At 41.8% G+C, this 27320-nt stretch overlaps 1 protein-coding gene across 7 annotated transcripts in view; it reads left to right on the top strand.

The window, feature by feature from the left end:
- The first annotated feature begins 3375 nt into the window (after positions 1 to 3375).
- Positions 3376 to 27320, top strand: part of Aatf (apoptosis antagonizing transcription factor) — a 90729-nt gene continuing 66784 nt past the window's right edge. For 3 of the 7 annotated variants that reach the window (XR_388498.4, XR_388499.4, XM_011249153.3), the window contains exons 1-5: positions 3376 to 3668; positions 4631 to 4819; positions 5382 to 5477; positions 6543 to 6761; positions 7164 to 7301. Coding sequence is in view for 3 of the 7 variants with exons in the window: in XM_011249153.3 (XP_011247455.1) it covers positions 3578 to 3668; positions 4631 to 4819; positions 5382 to 5477; positions 6543 to 6761; positions 7164 to 7301 (733 nt within the window). In the remaining 4 variants the exon portion in view is untranslated. Of the gene's footprint in view, positions 3669 to 4630; positions 4820 to 5381; positions 5478 to 6542; positions 6762 to 7163; positions 7302 to 24836; positions 25498 to 27320 lie in introns of all 7 variants that reach the window. The other 4 variants (XR_879720.3, NM_019816.1, XR_003949482.1 and 1 more) reach the window with 4 other exon arrangements.

Genomic DNA, 27320 nt, shown 5'->3' with positions numbered 1-27320 from the left:
CTTATCTAACTAACGACAACCAGGGAGGGATCTGGCAGTGTTCTTTCAGAAACAAAAATTTATGAAATATAAGGGAGACTTTGGAAACTCCTAGCCTAACCGTGGCAAACAGCGCATTTTCTTAATATGCAATAATGGTCTCTGTGGTTTTTTTCTTTTAGCATTTATATACATTAAATCAGAACCCACACTCATTACAGCCACCAACCCTGGAACCCTCCCACTTAAAGGCATTCATTTAGCTGAACCTATGCTCATCTCGGGAAGTGGCATTTTCCTATCAAGGGTGCTGAATTATTTAGCAGCTTTATTGTGCTATTGGAGTATTTGATAAGAACCGCTTTAAGAATTGGGCAGGCGGTGTAGATTCAATTCTAACTCCGAGGTGGTGGCTCGGTCTTTTCCCTCTGCGGGTCATTGTGAAACCCAGCGAATACCGGGACAGGTAAACAGATAGCAGGGGTTGGGTCGCATTCACCTCTGCTTCGCACCTCTGGCCCAGCAAACCTTTCCCACACGAACCTTTCCCACGCGGAGCCCCTGGGAGAGAGAGAGAGAGAGAATGACAGGAAGTGTCTTTTGGTCCTCTGTCGACCCCTGCTATCTGGGAGGGCAGTCTCCCCATAGCAGAATTTGGCAAGCACTTTTCTGTCCCCAAGCTATCTTAAAACCTCTACCTCTGTGCCTCTAAAGCACTTGCAGTCAGGATTCCAGCCTCAGAGAGCTGCCATCTAAGCTGAGAATCTCAAAGCTCACAGACTCAACTTATCCCCTTAGCAGCTTGTTTTGATGTATGGCCATTGCAAGAAGGCAGGCAAATTAGTGCAGACCCAGGACAGGTCCTGTCAACAACGGGGATGGGCCTGAGGTTGATGCTGTTTAGGAAGACAGACAGGTCAGAACCTGGTTTCTCTAAACTAGCTGTTTCTGGCCATCGGAGGGAGGTGTCCAATTTAGTCACCTCTGCCCACCCATGGCTATTCCTGCCACTTCGCAGTTCAGGGAGCAGATAAGAGGGAGGTGAACCCCAAACCCCTGTCTTTTCTCCGCAGGGCAGATTGCTCACTTTTAAGCCCCTTTCTGCACAGCCCATCTGTTCACCATCCTACACTTAAGAGGTTGAAACTTCTTCCGGAAGCTCCACTGCCCTTTACTGGCCCTCCAAGTCCAGTAGCACTCCCCGCTGGAGTCCTTTACCTGCCATTCAAGAAAGAAGGAGCTCCTGAGCTTTGAGTGGTCTCTCCCTCGCTCATGTCTTCACTTCCCTTAATTGCATCTTAAGCTCTACCATTCTTCCTCTGTCCTCCCTTCCAGGAAGAAGATTCCTGGGGTAGGAAAGCAATTGGGAGGGTGGTGGTTGGGGTATATGTGACTACTTCCTAAAAAAAAAAAATGGGTTCCCAAGTCAGGAGCAGACAGGAGAGGGAGCATTGGTAAGCAGGCTCGGGGCACCTGTACCTTACACTGTTTGCTCAGATCTGCCTCACACAGGCCAACAGTGTCCTGTATGCACAACAGCTTCAAGGTGGGCTCTGCCCTGCTTCCTTTTCTCTTTCCACCCTGTTCTCCTCACCTTAAAGGGCAGGTTTCTAAGCACCTGAAATAATGAGGGAGGAGGATCTAGGAGAATAGAATTTACTAAGTGTGGGGTAGGAGAACATTTTTGTTCTCTGTGCCCAAGGCTACTGCACCTCATAGAGAACATGTTTTGCTATGGAGGCTCTAACACAGACTCGACTGCAAGCGCAGCGGAGAGGACCTTAAAGAACAAGCTCTCTAAACTACTCTCAGCCATACAGCAATTTTCTTCGCCTGAGTCTTCGCCTAGTCTGACATTCTTTGGCTCTCCACGTCTGAAAGGCTTTACCCTAAAACAGTTGCTTTTTTTTTTTCTATTGTCTAGGCTTGGTCATCTTCACTCAAGGACCAGTTAGGACAGGAACATGAGACATGCCACAAGAAAGTAGAAATCTCTTAAATTTCTTAAATTCGGAAATCTACCTGAATCTGAGGGTGTCTGAATTGTCTTCCAGTGGATTCTACTGGGGAGCTACCAGTTGCCTACGTTGCTGGCTTTGGGATCCAGCTGGCCTGGAGTATACTTAAAAAATGGCACTGGCCTGGGGACTTAGAACTGGAAGAGCTCCTGCTTAGTGTACAGAACACTCTGGGTTCAGCCCCTAGCTCTAAATAAACAGGGTGTAGTGGCAGGCACATGTCTCTAATCCCAGTGGAGACAGGAGGGTCAAGAAATTCAGGGTCATCTTCAATTACATGATGTGTAGGAGGCAAGAGACTGTCTTAACATACAAACAGGCATGGACACAGTGTCTATTATTCAAGTCGTTTTTTCTTTTTTTTTTTTTTCTGGATTCTTCTGAGGCAGCTTTCCTGTTATAGTAGATTCTAGGTCTCCATGGAGGAAGACCTCCAACAGATCAGTATAGACAGACCACTTTACACTCAAATTTGTCATTCCTCGGTGCAGTTCATGTTTCCTGCCCTTCTAGACTGGTCACTGTGTGGAGAGAGAGTCTAACTTACACATCCTATATTTCATCTAGCAGTGCTTGCCACAGTAGTGGGCGTCAAGGGATGCTCCATGAAAAGAAAAACGAATGCAAAGTGATGGCATAGCTTCATGGGCCTGGGTGCAATTACATTTATCACATTAAGGTCTTTGTGTATTTTGAGTCTGGCCATCTAATACCAGAACTGAGTGAAGGGTTTCTCTTCTCCCATCTTCACTAGTTTCGGGGGTCTGACTGAGTCACTCCATCTTTGAACAGAAAAGCTGTTAATATCAACGCTTCTGTAGTAGAGTAATTCTACCCCCCTGCCCCTCCCTGTGATTGCCCAGGCAAGAGGGTACAAGAAGCTACAGAAACAATCTTGATTTGTGGTACAACCATCGCGATTCCTAATTATTTCTATCAATAAAGATCGCACCTCGCCGCACACTTAACACACGCAGGCCTCTCAGATCCTGGCCCGAAGCTGTGTGCCTGGCCGCAGGCTCCTCTACCCTGAGAAAAGCCCCGTTTTGAGTCCCGGGTCTGTGCTTGCTCGAGTGTGTACCTGAGGTTTGAGAGGCTTATCCTTCACTCCCTTTCACAAACCAGCCAGCCACCAGCAGCCACAGCTACTTTACGCTTAATTCCTAAACCAAGCTCGCACAAAGCTCGAGGCGTTATTTCGTGCTTAGGGGACCCTGGCAGCTCAGAGCACAATCAACCTTTCTCGCTCCAAGCGGTCACGTGCTCCGGCGCGCTCCCGCGCCGCGCGTCCGAGGGGCCTCCGGCGCACGCGCGTTCGGGCGGCTCGCAACCCTGCCACGGTTTCGGGCGCCTGCGTCTCAGCTTAGCAGCCCAGTGGTGACGCGACGCCCCGCCCCTCCGGCGCGCGCGCGCCTCCCGGAAGTTGCCTACTGGGATTCTAAACGCCGCCTCCGCGAGGTCTCCGCCTTGAGTTGCCAAGTAGAGTCTGGGCCGTAGCGCCACTGCTGCGAGTGTCGGGCCGGGGGGCTCGGGCTGCAGTGCAGGTTCACGAGCGCAGCGCCGGCAGTGACCTGGTGACCATGGCGGCGCCGCAGCCCTTGGCTCTGCAGCTGGAACAGTTGCTGAATCCGAGACCGCGTGAGGCGGATCCTGAGGCCGACCCGGAGGAGGGTGAGGCCTGACTGGGGCTAACCACGTGCAGAGCAGTGGCTCCGACTTCAAGGGCCGCTGGTGCTTGGACCTGCTCGCCTTCCCTTTTCGCTGGGGGAAAATTGTCTCTTGGGAGGGTGGCGTGAGCAGTAATCCAGCATTCTAGACTCTGGGGGTGGGCGGGACATCAGGACCCTGGCGGGGAGTTGCAGGCAGCCGGCTGGCAGCAGTTTAGGATGCCACTTTTCTTGGTATTACCTTCGAAAGGAGAAAGAAGCCTGATGAGTTTCAGGTTTTTGTGTGTTTGAAACTGACTGCTTCTAAAATCTTCATGAGAATGAAAATGATTACCCGATGCTGTTTAGCCATGTTTATTTAGGCCTTAAGCCATTTGTCCACATTCTGATGACAGACTGATTCTTCATAAACCTGTTCTGAGACCGGCTGGGAGTAATTGTGCTTTAGACTTGGGTCAGGGAGGTGTGAGAAAGACAACTGGAGGGGTGTCATGAGTGTCTATAGCACCCAATGACTGTCACATATTGAGGAAGAATTAAGGACCCTGGGCATGTAGCCGATAACACTTGATGCACTGGATTTAATTTTCAGAACCTCTGAAAAAGAAAAACAATAAAAAACACCATGGAAAAGCAAGGAAGAATCAGATTTATACGTTCCTAGATTTATAAGTTCCAAGGCATAAAAACATGTCTCCTAGTAGTTGCAGGGAGTTAGCTCTCTGTTTAGAAATAGATAGCAATATGACAGCAGTCTCCTTAGAAACCAGAAGTCAACTCCCTATTCCTGTAAGTTAGTTATGTTATGTTATAGAGGACACAATGAATCAAGGGCTGGGGTGGAGCCCAGTACTAAGAGTACTCACCTAGTACAGGAAGGTGGGGTGTGGGGTTGAAATGGCTTAAGTGGGTTCCTGTTAAAGTATTTTTCTAACCTAAGATTCTATTTTTCTCCCTCCCCAACAGCCACTAGAGCCAGAGTGATTGACAGGTTTGATGAAGGGGAAGAGGAGAAAGATGATCTGGCAGTGAGTAGCATTAGAAAGTTGGCACCAGTCTCCCTCTTGGACACCGACAAAAGGTATTCTGGCAAGACCACTTCTAGGAAAGCTTGGAAAGAAGACCATTGGGAGCAGGCTCTGCCAAGTTCATCTGGTGAGTAGACATTTTCACCCCAAACTCTTCTCTTGGCTTAGTTCTGTATGGTTAAACTGTTTTGTTTCTGGATTCTTTCTGGAAGTCTGTGGGTCTCCACTTAATTTAGGAGAGACCATTGAATTGGTACTTGGAAGGGCCTTAGAGGTCAGCATGTTACTTTAAAAAGGATGCTAAAGGGCTGGAGAGATGGCTCCGTGGTTAAGAGCACTGACTGCTCTTCCAGAGGTCCTGAGTTTGATTCCCAGCAACCACATGGTGGCTCATAACCATCTGTAATGGGATCCGATGCCCTATTCCGGTGTGTGTGGAGACAGCTACATAAACATAAAATAAATAAATAATTCTTTAAAAAAAAAAAGGATGCTAAAGCCCAGTTAGGCTTTGTTTCCTGTTAGCGTTTTAGAGATGATAGAAACGTAGTGAGTTCGTGCAGTTGAATAGAGCACAATAACATGTTTGTTCTGTCATATAAGCTCCCACAGATTAACTGGAATGAAAGATGTGGCCTGGTATTTTTCTCTAGGTAACTCCTTTCCCCTTTTTTCCCCTTATAATTTAGATAACGAAGCATCTGATGAGGGAGGATCTGAAGATGGGGATTCAGAGGGCCTGGGCCTGGAGGAGATCTCAGAAGATGTTGACGAAGACTTAGAAGGTGAGGGCGAGGATAGTTCTTTTATCTCAGAATTAGGAGAGACTGAAGCAGGGGAATCAGGAGTTCAAGGCCAGCCTGAGCTACACAGTAAGTTCTGCACTAGCATGTGCTACACCTGAGACCCTGTCTTAAAAAACAAACAGACAAACAGAAACCTAACACTCGAGGTTACCAAGTTCAGGTTAGTGGCTCACCCTGAAATGAGGGGGAAACTGGGCAGAGCATAATGGGTATTGACAGAGCTGTGTGGTTAAAAAAGTTCACATGCCCATGGTGCGTTTTATATTTTGACTCTTTTTGTTTTTCAGGTCTTTTATTGATTTCCTGTGTATTAGTTACTCGTGAAACTGGCCTTTTGTCATTGTAAATGATAACATAATGCTTCCAATCTTTCCCGAGAAAGAATTAGCTTATAGTTTTTTTTTTTTTTTTTTTTTTAAACAGTGTGACTTTTTTTTTTTTTTAAGATTTATTTATTTATTATATGTAAGTACACTGTAGCTGTCCTCAGACACTCCAGAAAAGGCGCCAGATCTTGTTACGGATGGTTGTGAGCCACCATATGGTTGCTGGGAATTGAACTCATGACCTTCAGAAGAGCAGTCAGTGTTCTTAACCGCTGAGCCATCTCTCCAGCCCCCTAGCTTATAGTTTTAAGCAGTAGTACATTTCTCAAGGTGGAAGAAGTCTCTAGATATGGATATCGAGAGGATGCAATTTGTTTTAGGGAGGTCAGTGGAGCTATGTTGAGAATCTACTGATAATATCCAAGGATCTGTCATTCAGGTTATGATATGTATGATCCAGTCCTTGATATAGTTGGAGGAGCTTATCAGGCTTTGTCTACATAGTGTGTTTCAGGCTACCAGGACTCATGCTTTGTTTGTTTTCCTTTAGCATTTTAGAGATGATAGAAACGTAGGAAGTTTGTGCAGTTGAATAGAGCACAATAACATGATTGTTCTGTCATATAAGCTCCCACAGATTAACTGGAATGAAAGATGTGGCCTGATATTTTTCTCTAGGTAACTCCTTTCCCCCATTTTTTTTTTCCTCATGATTTAGACAACAAAATATCTGATGAGGGAGGATCTGAAGATGGGGATTCAGAGGGCCTGGGCCTGGAAGAGTTCTCAGAAGATGTTGAGGAGGACTTAGAAGGTGAGGATGAGGAAGACAGAGAAGAAGACAGGAACAGTGAAGATGATGGTGTGGTGGCAGCCTTCTCCAGTGTCAAAGTTTCTGAGGAAGTGGAAAAAGGAAGAGCTGTGAAGAATCAGATAGGTGTGTGTTTGCTTTTGTTACTTGCTTGCTTTTCCGAGTTTCTGCATTAGTCTGCTCTTTAGATGTAGTTGTTCTGTTTCTCCAGTGTCCTTCCAGTTTGACCTGCCTCGATTAACCAGAGGCCTGCATCCTAGTTCCTATAGCTGCTTATCAGGTTCTGCACTAGTCCTTGTGGGAGACCGGACAGGAGAGTATTCTCTCATGTTGCCAGAGTTTCCTCTTTCATAGCAAGTATTTCCATCCAAGACAGAGACTTTATTTCGTAGCATGAAGAACGTTTGTATGCCACGAGAAAGTCATAAAGTATGCTGCTTAGAAACTGGTGTTCTTGTCCTTCTTCAGTGCCCAGCCCAGAAAGACTTCCTGATCCTGAGATGGGGTCTCTTTGACTTTTTTCTTCAGCATTGTGGGACCAGCTCTTGGAAGGAAGGATCAAGCTACAAAAAGCTCTCTTGACTACCAATCAGTTGCCTCAACCAGATGTTTTCCCTGTCTTCAAGGACAAAGGTGGCCCAGAATTTGCCAGTGCTCTGAAAAATAGTAAGAATATTCATGTCATTTTGGGATATACTGGATTGGATATTTAAAAAAAGGGATTTGATTTTAGTGATACTATGATATAGAATATCGATTTCGGTTTCGGTTTTTTGGTTACATTTGATCTTATCCAACAAACTGAATGATCAACTATTCTTTTTTTTTTTTTTTTTTTTTGGTTTTTCGATACAGGGTTTCTCTGTGTAGCCCTGGTCCTCTGTAGATCAGGCTGGCTTTGAACTCAGAAATCTGCCTACCTTTGCCTCCCAAGTGCTAGGATTAAATGCGTGCACCACCACTGCCTGGCTCAGCTATTCTTTTTTTTTTTTTTTTTTTTTTTTAAAGATTTATTTATTATATGTAAATACACTGTAGCTGTCTTCAGACACACCAGAAGAGGGAGTCAGATCTTGTTACGGATGGTTGTGAGCCACCATGTGGTTGCTGGGATTTGAACTCTGGACCTTTGGAAGAGCAGTCGGGTTGCTGGGATTTGAACTCTGGACCTTTGGAAGAGCAGTCATGGTTGTGAGCCACCATGTGGTTGCTGGGATTTGAACTCTGGACCTTTGGAAGAGCAGTCGAAGAGCAGTTGTGAGCCACCATGTGGTTGCTGGGATTTGAACTCTGGACCTTTGGAAGAGCAGACCACTGAGCCATCTCACCAGCCCCTTCAGCTATTCTTAAAATAGCAATATAACCTATTATCAGTGAAGATAACTTTGAAGTGGATCAGGTACTTGAGCTGTGTTTTATGATATCACTCGATCCTTCCCTTGGCTTTTTGAGTTAATTCTTTTTTTTTTTTTTTTTAATTTTTGTTTTTTTGGTTTTTTCGAGACAGGGTTTCTCTTTGTAGCCCTGGCTGTCCTGGAACTCACTTTGTAGACCAGGCTGGCCTCGAACTCAGAAATCCGCCTGCCTCTGCCTCCCAAGTGCTGGGATTAAAGGCGTGTGCTACCACTGCCCAGCTTGAGTTAATAATTGAGTTTTTATTGTTCTTTTGGGTTTTTTGAGACAGTGTTTTTCTGTATATCGTTGGAAGTCCTGGAATTCAATCTGTAGACCAGGCTGGCCTTGAACTCAGATATTTGCCTACCTCCTTGAGTGGAGTGCTAGGATTGAAGGAGTATAGCACCACGCTGGATGAGTTACTTCTTAAATTATTAGGGAAAACTACTGGAAAACCTACAGATACAGAACAAAAGGGAGCAAGAGATTGAGTAATTAAACTCAGTCCTTATGCTGGTGGTGCCATGGGCTTAAAGGATGCATTCCTCTGCTAGGGAGGGCTTTAGAATAAATGGTGTATTCCTATCTTTCCTTTGGGTAATAAAGAGGAGAGAGACTGACTGCAGGGGGAGAATTATTTTGGAAGAGAATTACTGAGCTATAAACTCAAAGAATTCTAGAGAGAAAAAGAGTTTAGAGGTTACATGGTTCCTTTTTTGTTTTTGTTTTTGTTTTTTTTGAGACAGGGTTTCTTTGTGTAGTCCTGGTTGTCCTGGAACTCACTCTGCCTCTCACGTGCTGGGATTAAAGGTGTGGGCCACCACTGCCCCGCTGGTTACATGGTTCTTAATTCCTTCACTTTACAGTTGAGAAAAGCAGAGACAGTGGCTCACTCATGTTCATTAACAGAAGGTGTAAAGCTCCAGGTCTTCTTTCCTAAACCAGGAGTCCCCTCAGTGAGCGCCACGCTTAGTCTTGTGTGTACAGTGGCACCAGAGGACTGGGACATGGGGAGACATGAGCTATGGGTGGCATGGTTACCTAGTTTAAATGCTGAGATGTTTCCATTTGCTTTTTCAAACTTAAATGCTGGATACATTGTTTGCAGTCCTGGTTATTTTGTAGGCTAAGGCAAGAGTATCCTTTTAGCCTAGGACCTGAGGGCATGCTGACCCAAACAAAAAACCAAAACAAATTAGAAAAAAGAAAACCGTGAACCCCAAATCTAATCCTTTATAGCAGGGAGTAGATTTGGAACAGCACTGAGGACATCTGGTTTGGTGTTGTCTTTAAGTAGAATCACTTGAAAACAATTCAGGATGCATATGTGTAACTTGGAAGACAGAAATTTATTTTCTTTTTTTAAAGACATGGTCTTACTGTGTAGACCTGGCTGGTCTCACAGAGCTCTATCATCTACTTCCCCAGTGCCAGGATTAAAAGGCCGGGGTCAGCACACCTGGCATAGCATTTCTTTTGTAGGAGAATGTATGGTTAGAATGACTTTCTGTGGGCAGTTTTGAGTTTTGTGGCCTGTCATACTCATACTTGAAGTTAGTTTTCTGTGAACTCTGGGCAGCCTTTTCAGGATCAGAGTGTGTATTGTGAGGTCTTAAAAGAAGAAAAGAAACCACCGATCTCCTCTCCTGGCTTCTCTTTTTCCTCCCTAAATACATGATACATTTTTTAGGTTTCTGGAGTACTTCTTTGCTATATTTAGTGGCCCAGTATCCTCATTTCTGAGGTGCCTTTGGATGAAACCCAAACTGCTCTAGAGCAAATGTTTTAAACATTTTATTTGTTTTTTTTATTTTTATATATATATGTTTTTTTGCCCAGGCCTGTTTTAAACATTTTACAGTAAGATCTTTTCCATTTTGTCACTAATTAGTCTATTTATTTATTTATTTACTTACTTACTTACTTACTTATTATGTGTAAGTACACTGTAGCTGTCTTCAGACACTCCAGAAGAGGGCATCAGATTTCGTTACGGATGGTTGTGAGCCACCATGTGGTTGCTGAGATTTGAACTCAGGACCTTTGGAAGAGCAGTCGGCACTCTTAACCACTGAGCCATCTCACCAGCCCCCTCATTAGTTTTCTTACCTGAATCTTTATAAATATTCATTAAAATACAGATTTTTTTCTGGGTTAGCATCACATACTAAATTCTTTATAGTCACTTGCATGTTACTTTAATTCTGCTTTATAACACTTCTGGTCTTTCTAAGCCCTTGCACTTAACCGGTTACCTTGACCTGGTGAACACCAGTCACACTTAAGTCTGATAATCTGACATGTGTAGGTTGTGGTAGAAGAGGGGAAAGGACTGAGTCTTATTTGGTATTACATTCCAAGAGGATGCATCTAATAATCAGAGTTTCTATGCAACTGAAGGTAGCTGTTTCTTGTTTGCCGCCGCTGCCTCCTCTTTCTCCACTTCCTCCTCCTCTTCCTCCTTTTTTTTTTTTTTTTTTTTTTTTTTTCTGAGACAGGGTTTCTCTGGGTAGCCCTGGATGTCCTGGAACTCACTCTGTAGACCAGGCTGGCCTCAAACTCAGAAATCTGCCTGCCTCTGCCTCCCAAGTGCTGAGACTAAAGGTGTGGGCCACTACTGCCCAGCTGCTTCCATCTTCTTATGACAGTGTCATTTAATATGTTATGTATATCCCTGTCTGGATGGCTTTGAAAACAATTTCTTGGGTATGTTATTCTGAGTAACTAGTTTATATAGTTCTATTATAATTAGTATGAAACAGGCTGAATTTATACCTATTGAGTATATTCACTTTGCTTTTGATTTAATAGGTTTTTGTTGTTTTTGTTTGTTTGTTTCTTGTTTCTTCTGAGACAAAGTCTTCTGTCTGGCTCAGGTGCTGTGTAATCAGGCTGGTTTCAAACTTAGATCTCCCTGCCCTTGCCTCGAGAGTTGGGATTAAAGGCAATGGTTAGTTAGAACAGTTACATTTAGATTGCCTGGGTTGGTTTGTTCGGTTTTAGACAGGTCTCATGTACCTTAACCTTGCTTTGGACTAGCTGTGTAGTGGAAGATAACCTTGAACTCCTAATTTTTTTCCTTCCACCAGCATTAAATAATGCTTGATTATTTACCTTTTTATCTTTTTTTTTTTTTATTTGAGTCAGTGTCTCATGTATTCATGTCCTCTAATTTGCTGTGTGGTTAAGGATAGCCTTGGACTTCTGATCTTCTTGCCTCTGTCTCAAGGGTTAGGAGTACAGACACGTGTGCTGCCATGTCTAAGAATGCAAGTGACACGCTGCCTGGTTAGACACCATCTCAGCAGTTGATTAACTCTGTGGTCTTGGGTAGGTTACTTCACAGTAAGATAGGACTAATATTATGGTTGTGAGGATTAAAGGACGTAATCAATGAAAAGCATTATAGTTACACAGTGACTGGCATTAGGTATCAGGGTTATCTTTTTCTGTTGAAAGACATTTGACAATGTTTAGCTATGTGAACATTGTATTTTTACAATCTTACTAGTATTTAGAATCCCTGTGTAGTTTAATCTAACTATTGTCTAGTGTTATAGTCTGCTGTAATACTTGTAAAACTTTCTTCTTTTGCTGCTATAGAAAAGTAGGTTGCTAGTGATTTCCTTATTGCCCTGAAGAAGCATTCAGCAAAGTATTTTCCTTTTTAATATTTGTTATTGTGTGTGTGTGTTTGTATGTGCACACACATATGTATAAGAATGAAAACATGCAAGCTGGAGCAAACAAGCACAAGTACATTAGACATCCCATATATGGAAGTCAGAGAACTTTGTGGGGTTTCTTGTCTCCTTCTACCTTTGTGTAGGCTCCGAAAATAGATTTCAGCTCATTAGACTTGCAATGCAAGTACTTTTACATGCTGAGCCATCTCGTTGGTCCAACCTTGAAGTATGTTTTCGGGGTTTTGGTGACTCCAGATACACTGTTCGAGTTCTCCTACCTGTCTGATCTCTTCACAGGTTCTTTAAATGTATATATGATTTTTAATTTTTATTTATTTTTTTATTTTATTTTTTTGGTTTTTTCAAGACAGGGTTTCTCTGTGTAGCCCTGGCTGACCTGGAACTCACTTTGTAGACCAGGCTGGCCTCGAACTCAGAAATCCGCCTGCCTCTGCCTCCCAAGTGCTGGGATTAAAGGCGTGTGCCACCACGCCCGGCTGATTTTTAATTTTTAAAAGAGATTTATTTATTATCTACAGTGTTCTGCCTGCATGTATACCTGTAGGCCAGAAGAGGGCAACAGATCCCCATATAGATGGTTGTGAGCCACCATGTGGTTGCTGGGAATTGAAGTCAGGACCTCTGGAAGAGCAGCCAGTGTTCTTAACCTCTGAGCCATCTCTCCAGCTCTCATTTTTAATTTTTAAAATTATAAGTATGTGTATGCATTTGTGCACATGAGTGCAGTTACCTCTGGGGGCCAGAAGAGGGCATCTGATCCCCTGACTGGAGATACAGGCGATTGTGAACTATCTAACTTGGGTGCTGGGAACTGAACTCCAATCCTATAGGAGAGGTAAGTGCTGTTTATTTACCTTTAAGATATCTCTCCAGCCCTTCAAGCTCTTCTGTCTGCCAGTGTAAACTGCAGAGAATACAGATTCTGTTCTTAGGTTGTGTGTACTCAGTGTGTTTTCCTGGCATTGCCATTTACTCTCAGAGTCTTCCTGATAGCTTTTAAAATAGACTTAATAGCTATATTTTTAGCACTGTAGACCTCTAGAACCAAGTCTTTGTACCTTCAGCACTTCAAAATCTATTTTTCAGAATTGTAACCAATATTTCCTTGCTTTCCTAGTTCTTGCACTTAGTCTCCAGGCGTCTTGCTGCTGTATGTTGGCAGTTATATCTCTTCAACTGTGAATGACTTTCCTAGTAGCTGTGTAAGATTAAGTAAGCTGTAGAGTAACCGTAACAAAATTAAGGGATATTCTTACACAAGCTACTTCTCCAAAGATATTTGCTTTCCCCCTTTGACTTTCATTTAACCAGTCTTAAAACATCAGGAATTAGGCTTTTTATGTTGATGACAGTGTTGTGTAAGGAAGAAGACGAGTTAGTTAGGAAAATGCCAAATAAATTATGCATACTACACTATGTACACAGCCTATATTAAAGTAGGAGAGCACAGTGAGCCCCATTTAATATCACTAGCTTAGAAGGTTAACTGATGCCAGTCTTACTGCATCTTTCTTTATACTGGCAACTTCTTTCTTCTGGACCATTGGGAAGTAAATAATGTATGTACTCTCATTTTTTCAGTACTTTTTCAGCATGCATTGCTAAAAAAGTAGGTATTAATTTCTTAAAGATTTATTCATTTTATACGTGTTTTGCTTGCATGTATTTAAGTGTATCTCATACATGCTTGGTGCCTTTAGAGGCAAGAAAAGGCCATTAGATTTCCTGGAACTGGATTTATGTACGGTTGTGAACTACTGTGTGGTTGCTGGGAGTCAAACCTAGGTCCTCTGCAAGAGCAACGTGCTCTTAACTACTGAACAGCTTCTCCAGCCCTAGAAATATTATTACTAGATAGACGAGGGCCCTCCTTTTAATCCTAGTGGATCTCTGAGTTCCAGGTCAGCCTGGTCTACATTGCAAGTTCCAGGATAGTCATTCCTAATTAGTGTAGTCATTATTCCACATAAAAATATTAGCAAGTTAGTTAATAGTGCTAGGAAATGAACCCAGGGCCTTGTGGATGCTAACAAGTTCTCTGCCACTGAGCTATACCTTAGCTGGGCAGTTAATTGTTAATAAGAATGGCTGATTTGGACAGATGGGAGAATTGAGAGCTTTTCTCTAACAGGCACTCTGCTGTCTTCCCAGAGTTTGCTGTACAGCTTTAAATGAAGTGATAATAGGAAAGCTAAACTTGAACCATAGGAAGTTGACCTTTTAGTTAAATGCATGTTATTAATGTGTTTAATGAGATGCATTACAAACTGCAGTGAGCACCATGTTTCATTACAGGTCTAAAATGCAATATCATTAAAGACCTTTAATAGAAACAATGGTTGACATTTTGATATTTCCCATAAGCAAAACACCCAGGAACACAGTATAATGTACATAAATGTAGAAGAAGTTCAATTTTTTTTCCCTTGGTTAAGAGTTTAAAAACAAATTCTACTGTGAGTAATGTGTGTTTTCCTTGCTCCCTTCATTTTCTTGTTTCTGATTTATATTCACCTCATTCTTCTATGGCCCTTTTCCTAAGACCCTCAATAATTTTGACTTGATTAGATTTATTGTTGTTTTATTTTGTATTTGAGACAGGGTTTCACTCTGTAGCCCTGTCTGTCCTGCAACTTTCTGTATAGACCAGTCTGGCCTTGAACTAAAAAAAGATAGCACCTGCCTCCTGGGTGCAGGAGTTAAAGGCATGAATCACCACATCCTGCTGAATAGAGTAGCAGTTTGTTTAAGTTAAATATCTTTTTTAAATTTTATTTTTATTAGATAGATTTATGTCTGTGAGTATGCAGGTGCCCGCCGAGTCAGAAGAGGATATTGGATCTACTGGAACTAGAGTTACAGATGGTTGTGAGCCATGATATGAGTGCTAGAAACTGAACCCTGGTTCTCTGAAAGAGAAACAAGTGTTCTTATGATGAACCAGCCTCATAGACTAACACGCTTAGTACTAATTTGACCTTGGCACTAAGAGAACAGCATTTTCTTGGGGCTGGGCAGATGGCTCAGGCAGGTACAGGTGCTTGCTTGCCACCTCACTTTACAACCTGAGGTCAGTCCCTAGAGCTGGAGAGTGGAGAGAACTGACTCCCACGAGTTGTCCTTTGACTTTATCTGTATGCTGTAGCATACATGTACCACCTCAGCAATAAATGTTAACAATTTTTAATTAAAATATGAAGTTTTCAAATTTGAATAAATCTTGGAAAGTAATGGAATTGTATTAAACAATATTATTTTTTAGAGTTTTGTTTATCATTATTATAATTATTTTTGTTTTGTTTTGTTTTTCGAGACAGGGTTTCTCTGTGTAGCCCTGGCTGTCCTGGAACTAACTCTGTAGACCAGGCTGGCCTTGAACTCAGAAACCCACCTGCCTCTGCCTCCCGAGTGCTGGGATTAAAGGCGTGCGCCACCATGCCCGGCTTTTGTTTATTATATTTTATTTTTAGGTTTTCAAGACAGAGTTTCTTTGGGTTGTTCTGACTGTCCTGAAAGATCAGGCTATCTTGTAGACCACACTGGCCTGGAACTCAAAGAACTGCCTAAGTCTGCTACCTGAATGCAACATTAAAGGCATGTGCCACCACCACCTAGTGAGTTTTGTTTATTTTTAAGTAGACTGTGGATTCAAATAGTTCAAAAGATGGTAAGGAAAGCTGGCATGGTGGTGCCCACTTTTAATCCAGTACTCAAGAGGTAGAGGCACGCAGATATATGAATTTCAGGCTAGCCTGGTCTACAGATCAAGTTCCAGGACAGCCAGGGTTGTCCCTAAAAAAACAACAACAACCAAACTGAAACCAATAGGGACTATACTCTGAAAGTCTGTACCATTTGATTTCTTGTTCTTTAAGCAGTCGGTATTGTCAATTACACGGACCCTTCTCCCTTCTTCTTTTCTCATTTTTAAATTTAATGATAAAATGTAATAGAATGGATATGAAATTTTATATTTCAGACAAAACCTTGAAATGACTAATATCAGACTGATTGATAGTTTTATGGAAATATTTGTCTGTCATATAAACTTGACATTGAGTGCAAAGGCTTCTCTCTGAGTATTGTTATTATTTTATGAAACAGACGCTCATCTCTCTAATTGGCCTCAAACTCATTGTCTCAGTGTAGCCAAGGCTAGCTTTGAATTCCTGATCCTCTTTCTGCTTCCCAAATTCTGAGATTATAGGTGTGTGCCACTAAAGTTCAGTTGACTCCTGTATATTTTTACCCCCTCTCTCCTTTCTTCTCTCCATTCTCTGTGTTTGTGTGATGTGTGTGTGTCTGCTCCAGGTCTTTACATAGGTGTTAGGGATCCACACTCCAATCCTCATGCACTATACGCACTTTAGTCACTGAGTCACTTTCTTTGTTTTGTTTTTCTTTAGACAGAGTTGCTATGTAGCCCTGGCTGGTCGGAATTACTGTACAGAGCAGGCTGGTCTCGAACTATTAGTGATCCTCTAGCTTCTGCCTTCAAAGTGCTAGCATAACCAGTATGTACCACCATGTCCAGCTTTGTCTCTACCATTGTGTAAAGTGTATAAAGGGACAAGACCAAGGATGAAGAATGAGGGCATTTATAATGGCAGATACTTTTCTCTTAACCATTTGGTGCAGTTATTATACCCATCACATTGTGTGTATATGGCAAGCCCTCTATCACTAACTACATTTCCAGCTCTCCTCTTCCTCTACTTCTTTCTCTTTTATTTATATATTTTATGTACATTTTGCTTCCATGTATGTCTGTCTGCACACAGAAAAGAGCATCAGATTCCATGGGACTATAGTGAGTCAACATATGGGTACTGGGAATTGAACTCAGGTCCTCTGGAAGACAGGCTCTTAACCTCTGAGCCATTGTTCTAGCCCCTCCAGTGTTTGTTTGTTCTCTCTATCCCTATACCCTCACCTCTCCCATTTTCCCCTCCCCTCCTCCCTCTGAGACCTCTTCCTTTCTCTAGGGTTTCTCTATGCAGCCCTGGCTGTCCTAGAACTTACCAGGCTGGCCTGAAACTCAAAGATCTGCCTGCCTCTGCCTCAGATAAAAGGCACACACCATGACCTCCTAGCTCTAGCTCTCTTTCTTTCCTTCCTTTTTTTTCTTTTTCTTTCCTTCCTTTCTTCATCCTCTCCTCTCCTCTCCTCTCCTCTCCTCTCCTCTCCTCTCCTCTCCTCTCCTCTCCTCTCTTCTCTTCTTTTTTCCCTTTGGTGTTTTGAGACAGGGTTTCTCTGTAAATCCCTGGCTGTCCTGGAACTTGCTCTGTACACCAGATCCCAAGATCCCATCTTAATAGGAGATGGGCAGGTAACTGTGCAGATGGCCTCATCAAACACTTTGGAGGCTTTGTTTTATAAGAGTGGAACGTTCCAGATATTTTACAGCACCTGTCTTCTCCATAGCTGGTTAGGTTAGGTTGAGTCAGGTTTTGCCCCAGTTCCTTGTCTTTCTCACCCTAAGACCAAGCTTTATTCCTAGTAAAGGGGTATTGCAAGAGTGGTGTTGGTACTTCTGGATAGCACTTTACATACACATTTTCTTTCTTTTTCTTCTGAGACAGAATTTCTCTGTGTAGCCTTGACTGTACTGGACCTTGCTCTGTAGCTGGCCTATAATTCAGAGATCCACCTGCCTCTGCCTCCCAAGTGCTGGGATTAATGGTGTAAGCCACCACCTCGAAGTGGAGTTTATATTCTTCTGTCAGGCTTTAACTCAGCATGATTGTTTTGAGATTGGTCTATATTTTTTCTTTTAAAATATTTACTTATTTGTTCATTACTGTGTACATTTCTTCATGATGTATAGGAATGAGGTAGGGTTGCATGTGTCAGAACACCTATAGAGGTCAGTTCTCTCCTTCCTTTTTATATGTGATTGAGCTCAATTTACCAGGCTTGTGTGGCAAGCTCACTGATCTGTCTCACCCATATTTTTCATCAGATAAGTTTTCAGTGTCCTTGACTGTTAAGCAGTATTCACTAAATTGCTTGTAGTTTGGGACTTTTACAGATCTGCCATAAACATATATGTATTGTGTAGGCTCAGATTTTTATTTCTATTTATAACTGAAAATGGAATGGCTAGGTTACATGTTAAATGTGTTAAATGCTGTTTATCAAAGCAGTCACATTCTTTTAGAACCTAGTAGAGGGTCCATCTTCCAGAATCACTTGGTTTGGCCACTGTGTGAAGTGTGAATTTCTAGATATTCTATAATTGTGCTGTTCAACTTTTCCTTGGTGGGTTACTTTAAAAATTTTAAGAAGTAGGCTATAAGAGTTCAGAAATGACTTTTTAAAAGACACAAGCCTTTACAGTGACAAAAGAATACTCTGTAGGAGCTGGAGAGGTGGCTAAGTGGTTAGAAGCATTGGCTGCTCTTCCAGAAGACCCAGGTTTGAATCCCAGCACCCATATGGTAGCTAACAACCATCTGTAACTCCAGTTCCAGGGGATCTGATGCCCTCTTCTGGCCTCCGAGGACATATACATACATGTGGGCAAAACACTCCTATACATAAAAATAAAAATTAAAAAATTCATGAAAGACAAGAGTATAGTCTTTAATAAACAAAAAATGAGCATATGTCTCATGCCTTATATTAAAATCAATCCAGGGAGCTGGTGAGATGGCTCAGTGGTTAAGAGTGCTGACTGCTCTTCCGAAGGTCCTGAGTTCAAATCCCAGCAACCACATGGTGGCTCACAGCCATCCGTAATCTGATGCCCTCTTCTGGAGTGTCTGAAGACAGCTACAGTGTACTTACATATAATAAATAAATAAATAAATAAATAAATCTTAAAAAAAAATCAATCCAAACTAGTTTATAGTAACTTACACGTAAAACATAAAACTGTAAAGTGTTTTCAAGACCACAATCTTCATGACCTTGGGTTAAGCAGTGATTTCTTAGATACCATAACAAAATCAATCTATGGGACAAGAGAGATGGCTCAGTGGTTAAGGGCTCACTGAATGCCCTTCCAGAGGATTTAGGTTCAGTTCCTAGAATCTACATGTAGGTTTACCCCGTTGTAATTCCTGTCCCAGGGTATCTAGTGCCCCTTTCTGGCCTTTGCTGGAGTTGCATGCATGTGGTACACAGACGTACATGCAGGTAAAACACTAAAACCCACAACATAAAGTCTAAATAAAAGTAAATAATTAAGAAAAAAAAAGTACAGCCCATAAAAGAGGAAATTAATGATTGTGCTGTCTGAATAAGAGCCTTGTGTTCTGTGTTAACAGACTGAAAAAGCAAGGTACGGATAGAAGGAAACACTTGTAAATCATTTTCCGGATAAAAACATGCCTTTAGAATATGTAAAGGTTCTCAAAACACAACACTGAAATTATTCATTTAAAACATGCATAAGTGCAATTTGGCTCAGAGGGTAAAGATGTTTGTCACCAACACTGAAGGCATACATTCAGTTCCCTGGGACCCAGTGGTAGAAAGAGATGATCCACTCCTGAAAGTTTTCCTCTGACCTTCACACATGCATGTGCATACACAAAGCATAATGTAAAAAATAATAAAAATAAAGACACAGACAAGGATTGGACAGAACCCTTAACAGAGGAAATGTATGATGGCAAATACGGAGATGGAAAGACATCTCACCCAGTCATGTTCATGTAATGGGCACAGGAGAGTCCTCTGGATTTCAGTAGAGTATGCAGAAACACCAACTTGGGATTTTCCTAGGTTATTGTTGTAGGAATGCAAAAACAGTACAGCCATTTTGGAAAAAAAGTTTTATTTCTAAAAATAAATGTAAGCATGTATTTACTATAGGATCCACACACAGCAATCCTACTGTTAGATCTTACTAAGAAATGAAAACATTCGCACAAAGACTTGCACACAGACATTTACAGCAGCACTATTCATAATCAGCATTTCTGGAAACAGCCCAAATGTCCTTCAAACAAATTGGACAAATGTGTAAACAAATTGTGGTACATTACTCAGCAATAAAAAAGAATCAATCTCAATGGTATTATGCTAACTGAAAACCTCAAAAGGTTATTCACTCTAAAACTCCATTTATATGACATTCTGGGGAGTGTGGAACTGTGAGGAAGAGAACAGCTCAGCAGCAGCCTGTGGGCTATGGATGGGGGAAGGGTTTGACTACAAAGAGGTGGTCCAGGTTTTTTCTTTGTCTTGTGTGAGTTTCCATTTTCCTCTCCAGTAGCCTCATTTCCTTGAGAGTGTTTCCCACCTGTTTTCCACCTGCTTGCTGGTGAACTCTTCAGCTTGCATTGATTGTGAACATTTTGCTTGGATTGAAGGAAGGGGTGTAAATAGTTGTGTGCATATTCCCAGATAGCTCAGGAATATTCCTTATGGTAATGAATACACGATACAGTGTTTCAGGCATAGAGGGATGATCTATATCAACCTATAGTGTCACTTTTGCTTGAAATACATATCTTTGGCACTAAAACCTTACCCAGAAGAGAAGAATAGATTATATAAATCTTCTGGATTTTGATGTGGGTTAAAACTGAAAAATGAGATGTCTTTAAACTATTTTTTCTTCTCTCTTTGATAAGTGATATAATGTGGTTTGGACACTCAGAGATTCCTGAGATTCCAGGTTCTGGTTGATGATTTACTGCAAAATTGCTTATAAATTGAAGTAGAAAATGTTTTGCAGACCTGGCAGCTTTCTGGCTTCACACCCATTTGTCACCCAGCATTTCCCTTTGTGTATAGAACAAGAATTAATTAGGCTGCACTGCAGGAAAAGTTTATGGCTATAATTTATATAGAATGAATTTCTTTTTAAAGAGACAGCATTGTTTTGTTATACCTACACACACACACACACACACATACACATTTTATATATGTATGTATAAAATGTTTTGGTGGTGGTGTTTTCTGTTTTTCCTTCAAGCTGTATCTGTAAGCTTGAGAAGCAGACATTCATCTTTCAGTTTAATATGATATGGTGGTGGGATAGAAGCTTTTGTAGTGATTGCTTTCTGATTGAACTTGGTTTTAATTCATTGTATGCTGGAGAGCACTCAGGTGCAGTTTGCACTTCAGACGACAGTCAGACTTGTCTGGTTTCCAGAGCTTCGTATTCTCTTGGTCCTTGGAAGACTTGGGATTCTGTCTTTCATAGGGTCTTGCTCATTCAATTAATGTTTTCATAATCAATGCAAGTCAGAACTTGCAATTTGTTCCTGATTTGCACATTAAAGAGCTCCATTAATTAAGAATCCTGGTGTTTGGCATGTTCCCGCAGGTCTGTGCATTACTTACATGGTGCAAGTGTGAGGCGAGCTCTCAGCTGTGCTGCACTTGCAGCTAGGCTGCCTTCCTGCTCTCTTCTCTCTTTTCTTTTTGCTTGTGAATAACAGTTGTTTCACAACTCATTGAAACTCCTTAGGGATACATTGTACCAAAATAGGAACAAATGATCCAAATGAGGTGGCTGTGGAGGAAGAGTAGGAAGGAAATCCTTTGTTTAAAGGAAAAAACAAATTCTGAAAAAGTATGTAGAATTTATGTGTTTGGTTTTATGTTCTCTTACTTGACATAAAAGTAAGAAATGTAATAGAGTTGAATGGTAATTCTGTTTCCTCTCAGATTGCCCCTTTCTTTTAGTAGTAATTGTATTTACAAATGAAATTGCTTTTATAACCCAAATAATCTTAGAAATGTAAAACCCAGCCAGTCATATGCTCTGGGAAGTGGGCTTTTTCATCACTTTTAAGGGTGGTGGTAGCTTACATCTTTAATCCCAGTACTTCCAGGCAGAGGCAGGTGAATTTTTGAGTTCAGGGCCAGCCTGGTCTACAGAGTGAATTTCAAAATAGCCCGAGTTCCAGGACAGCCAGGGCTATACAGAGAAACCCTGTCTCGAAAAAACCAAAAAACAAAACAAAACAAAACCTGAGTTTGATCCCCAACACTGCCTAAGTCCAATGTGGTGGAAGCAGCAGCAACAGATTTTCAACGTCTTCTACAGCTACAAAGCAAGTCTGAGGCCATCTTGGGATGCACTGAGGCTGTTTTAAAATAGGTATATTGATGGGTGGCATGAAATAAGACCACCATCTCAGCCAGTTCCTCCCCTCAGTTTTATATTGCTTATGCTTACCTATTTATAACACAGTTTGCTGATACTAACTGCTGCCATCTTTATCAATACCATAGGAAACTGTGAAGTGTTTCCCCAAAGAATGGAGGTATTTATTATTTATTTGTGATAAGCTTTTTATGTAGCCCAGGCTAGCCTTGAATGCATGTACCTCCTGCCTCTTACATGTTAGGATTTCAAGAGTGTGCCACCATGCCTGGAATTTCTTGGTATTTCTGGGACTTAATTCTTAGTTCAATTTGAACTTATGCTCTTCTTTCCCTGCCTCCCCTATTCTTGAGGAAGGTATCTCGGTTAAACCTGGAATTCAGTATGAAGACAGAAAGGAAAGAAATATTATAGATGAGTGTAAGGAGTAGTACAGAAGAGTGTCAAAGAAAAGACAAACATTCAGAGATCTTTGGGATTCAGCTGTGAAGATCCAGGCACTGAGCACGGGTAACTAGGCTATGAACAAGGACCTCTACCTAACCAGCTGTCTCGCTAGTCCTCCCCACTTTAAAAATTTGCCATTAAGTCATTGTTTTACTATTTTGTTTTGTTTTGTTTTGTTTTTAGTGCTAGGGTTGGAGCCCAGTGCTTTGTACATTATATACATATACATTATATATGTGTGTGTGTGTGTATGTGTGCGTGTGTGTGTGTGTGTGTGTATATATATATATATATATATATATATATATATATATATCCTTTATTTTATGTGTATGGGTATTTTACCTGCATGTGTGTCAGTGTACCACAAATGTGTACTATCAGCAGAGACAGAAATGGGCATCAGAATCCCTGGCTTGGAGTTAAAGATAGATGTTAGTGCTGAGAACTTAACCTGGGTACTCTGAAAGCACCACCAATAAGTACCTTAGCCCCGGGGTCATTTCTCCAGTTTTATGTGGTAACTTTTCCACATCATTTCCTCTTGATCATTATAATTATCATACTTATAACCTGTCTAAAGACAAGTTTGTACTTTTAGAAGTTTTTAAAATATTAATTAATTAATTATATAAGTAATAGCTGTCAGACACACCAGAAGAGACCATCAGATCCCATTATTAGATGGTTGTGAGTCACCACATGGTTTCTGAAATTGAACTCAGGACTCCTGGAAGAGCAGTCAGTCCTCTTAATCACTGAGCCATCTCTCCAGCCCTCTTTTCTTTTACTATTATTTTAAAACAGCTTCAGTGCATCCCAGGATGGCCTCAGACTTGCTTTGTAGCTGTGGAAGACGTTGAAAATCTGTTGCTGCTGCTTCCACCACATTGGACTTAGGCAGTGTTGGGGATCAAACCCAGGTTTGGTTTTGTTTTGTTTTGTTTTGTTTTTTGGTTTTTTCGAGACAGGGTTTCTCTGTATAGTCCTGGCTATCCTGGAACTCACTTTGTAGACCAGGCTGGCCTCAAACTCAGAAATCCGCCTGCCTCTGCTTCCCGAGTGCTGAGATTAAAGGCGTGCGCCACCATGCCCAGCTCAAACCCAGGTTTTTGGGCACGTTAGGCAAGCACTCTGCAAACTGTTTTAGGCACATGTGAAAGTTAGAGTTGGAATTGCTTGTCTGTAGCTTGCTTGTTCCTTCCTTCCTTTTTGAGACAAGTTCTGGCTATATAGCTCAGGCTACCCCAGAACTTTCCCCTCCTCTGCCATCCAAGTGCTGGGATTATTGGTGTGTGTCACCATGCATGGCCCTTTGTCGATTTTTAAATGTCTTTCATGTAGTTTGGTATAGTGGTACACACCTTTAATCTTAGCAGTCTGATGGCAGAGACAGGCAAATTTCTTGAGTTTGAGATAAGCCAAGTATAAAGAGCTAGTTCTAGGACAGGCAGGACTATACAGAAAAAAACCTATCTCAAAATGTCTTTTATGTCACATTGCTTGGTATTCTCAAATGTACTACTTTCTGTCTCCCTACCCCTCAACAATTGACTAAATTTGCATCTGGAAAAATTCAAGCTGATTCAGTTTGAGAAACGTTCTTTCTAACCCCTTATCCTGTTTTATATAAGCAAAACCTTTATAGGTAGATAGTGTTAGACTTTTGTATATGAAAATGTCACATCACAATGTATACACATCAGTCATTGTGAGGTGTTAGCCAGTGGGTTGAGACAAATGTTCCAACTCAAATCCTTTCTGTTGTTTTCATTAAGACTTATAAAACAATATGAGCAAGAAGAAACCAAGTAAGATGTGTTTGAGAATGGAGATCATTCAATTCATTTTCATCTTAGGGTTTTTTTTTTTTTGTTTTTCTTTTTAATTGTACAAGTGCAGTGCTATACACCACTACATTCAAAAGTCATGAAAACAATCTCATTGGTTCAATTTGCTGTACTATTCTACTCTGTCAGTTCCTGACAGGAAGCATGTACAAAGCCTTGCCTGTGAAGTAGGTGCTGAGGAAGGACTACTGTACAGATGAGGAAATCAAGGGGTGGGAATAAAATCACTTGGCTAGTTAGAGGTAAACCAGAGGCTGATTTTCTTCATTTACCTCAGTCCTTAGTCCTTTGTTGTTGTTGTTGTTTTTAAAGATGTGTTTATTTATTGTATGTATATTAGTACACTTGAGTTGTCTTCAGACACACCAGAAGAGGGCATCGGATCCCATTACAGATGGCTGTGAGCCACCATGTGGCTGCTGGGAATTGAACTCAGGACTTTGGAAGAGTAATCAGGGCTCTTAACCACTGAGCCATCTCATCACCCCTCAGTCCTTATTCTTGATCACACTGTCCAGTCACTGTGCGGATAGTTAATCTTATGACCTATTCAAAGAAAAGATGAGGAAATACATAGAAATAAGTGCCAAAGCTTAAAGAATGTAAAGCAGAAAGGAGAAACATGGAGAGGGATATGTTATTAAGATAGGTTTGGGTAGAGACCAATGATAAAAGGTCTCACTGATTTAAAAGGAGGCCTTGAGTGTATTGTTCTTATCTTGATTGATAGCAGTGGCTGCAAGCTCTCCCTTCCTCCTGCCTGGCATTGAAGACTTGAAAGGAGGAGCAGCAAGTCAATGGATCAAGCTGATTCCGCCCCAAGTCTACGTGGTCAACACAATACCATCCTGAGAGGGTTAGAAGCAAGGGCGGTAATCACACTGCTGAGGAAGGTGTCGTGAAGGACCGTGACATGCAGGAGGATGTTGCCTCACTGAGCATGTTTGCTCCTTGCCCAGAACCCTGTCCTGGAACATTCGTGACAGACAGACAAGTGATGCTGTTCTAGAAGAGTAGTATTGGAGATGACTATATTGACCTTAGTGACGTCGGGGTGTGGTGGAGGTAGATGTTGCTGACTCAGTGCAGCATGGCCTGGAGTATTCTCAGTGCAGCTAGCAAATTACAGTGGTAACACTGCTGTGGCAGGGTGAGGACCTGCAAATGCACCTGCCAGGGTACAGCCTCAGCCAGCTGCCAGGGCCACAGGCAAGTACATCACTCCTGATATCATAAATAGCCAACCTGGGGAGTCTGTGAGCAAAACAGTGTTGTGGTTGCACTACCCTTGGTGGTGGTCTCAAGAACCCAGGTTGCCTCTACTGTTAACAAACTTCTTGGACCTTGCTGTTGCCATCATAACGAGCAGAGAGAATGTCACTAACACCAAGGTTCGTAAGATACTAATGAATGAAACTCCCAAAACTATGGTTGACACCCTGGACATGACACGGGAGCAAATAACTGCACAGCTGGAACTACTTAACAGCTCACTGGCAACAGACAGTGATCCAGAGCTTACTCTGAAAGAATGTTTGCTTGGATCGGTGTAGCCTTTACCCTCTTGTTTCTCTGCCTCAAACTGTTAGGCCAACAGACAGAATATCGAATGCTAACAGGGATCATTACAACTCTGTGAGCTATCAACGGTTCAGAGATTTCCCCTGGCCTGCCTGCGCTCTTTGATCTTTTCAGTGTTCAAACTGGTTTCAATGAGTATGCAAGTGTGCTCGAATTTGGCCAGTATGTTGCTGGAGGGCAAGCTGCTGGAGGGCAAGCTGCTGGTGGGCATTGGGTGGGGTGGGAGTTTGCTTTCCATGAACAGCACAGTTTTCAAGATAGCAGAATTTATTAATCTTTTGTATGCTGTTCTTCAACTGACCATCAAAGTAGGGTGGACTAGGACCATGCAACAATACCAGGGGTTGAATAATCATACTGTCTAATTGAAGACAATCTTAGACAAGTAGGTTCAAGAATATACCAAAAACCATGCCTGCTAGGTTCCATCAGCCACGCAGCACTGATCCTGACCCAACGTTGGAGGTCATCCACAGTCTCCTGTTGTAATGTAGAATGGCAGCTACAAGGTACTACTTGGAAAGTTACTACCTCGTAAGCATCACCGTACATATGAACCACTCAATCTCACTTAGTTTAATAAAAGAAAGAAGGGGTTGGGGGGAGAGAAAGGAAGGAAGGAAAGGTTTGGAGAATATTAAGTTCTCAGAGCTAGAGCTAGGAAGACCCTCAAGACATCAGTTGATGTCGTCTGTCCATAGGCAGGTGTAAGACGTTTCTTAGGTGATGAAATAATAGGTAAATAGGTATGTTTCTTTTTTCTTTTTTAGATTTATTTTTTATATGTGTGTGTGTGTGTGTGTGTGTGTGTGAGTATGTATGAGTGTTTTGCCTGTATGTGTGGGTGTTTGTGGGTATGTATGTATGTATGTATGTATTTATACCAGGTGTATGCATGGTACCTGTGGAGGCCAGAAGAGGAAGTTAGATCCCCTGAAACTGGAATTACTGATAGTTGTGAGCCACCATGTGAGTTCTGAGGCTTGAACTCAGATCCTCTGTAAGACCAGCAAGTACTCTAAACTGTTGAGTCCATTTGTGCAACCCCCTGTTTTTTCCTTATAAATACAATATGTATCATTATATGAGCTTTGGAAAAGCTAAGCAAAATTAGGCAATAGTCTCCCCTAATTCTAGCAGTTAGCTAGGTACTTTTAAGCTAGGTATGTGTAAGCTACCGTGTAAGCATGCAGTTCACACACACAAGAGTTAAAGACAGGACGGAGTACCACACTGTGTGTGTGTATGTGTGTTGGGGACAGAGTTAAATACTTTCAGTATTTTGGTATGTGTTTTTTTTATTCACCCCAGATGTTTCTTTTCTATGTATATAGTTAGAAAATAGGAACTTATTCTAAATTGTTGTGTACTCTGATGTTTCCCTTGTAACATGACTTTTTCTGTGTTCCACAGCATTATTTCTTTTTTTTTTTTAAAATTAGGTATTTTCCTCGTTTACATTTTCAATGCTATCCCAAAGGTCCCCCATACCCACCCCCCCAATCCCCTACCCACCCACTCCCCCTTTTTGGCCCTGGGGTTCCCCTGTACTGGGGCATAGAAAGTTTGCAAATCCAATGGGCCTCACTTTGCAGTGATGGCCGACTAGGCCATCTTTTGATACATATGCAGC

The sequence above is a fragment of the Mus musculus genome, chromosome 11, assembly GCF_000001635.26.
Source record: "Mus musculus strain C57BL/6J chromosome 11, GRCm38.p6 C57BL/6J".
Classification (NCBI taxonomy): domain Eukaryota; kingdom Metazoa; phylum Chordata; class Mammalia; order Rodentia; family Muridae; genus Mus; species Mus musculus.
The sequence above is the reverse complement of the archived record's forward strand: the minus strand, read 5'-3'. Positions and strand labels throughout refer to the sequence as shown.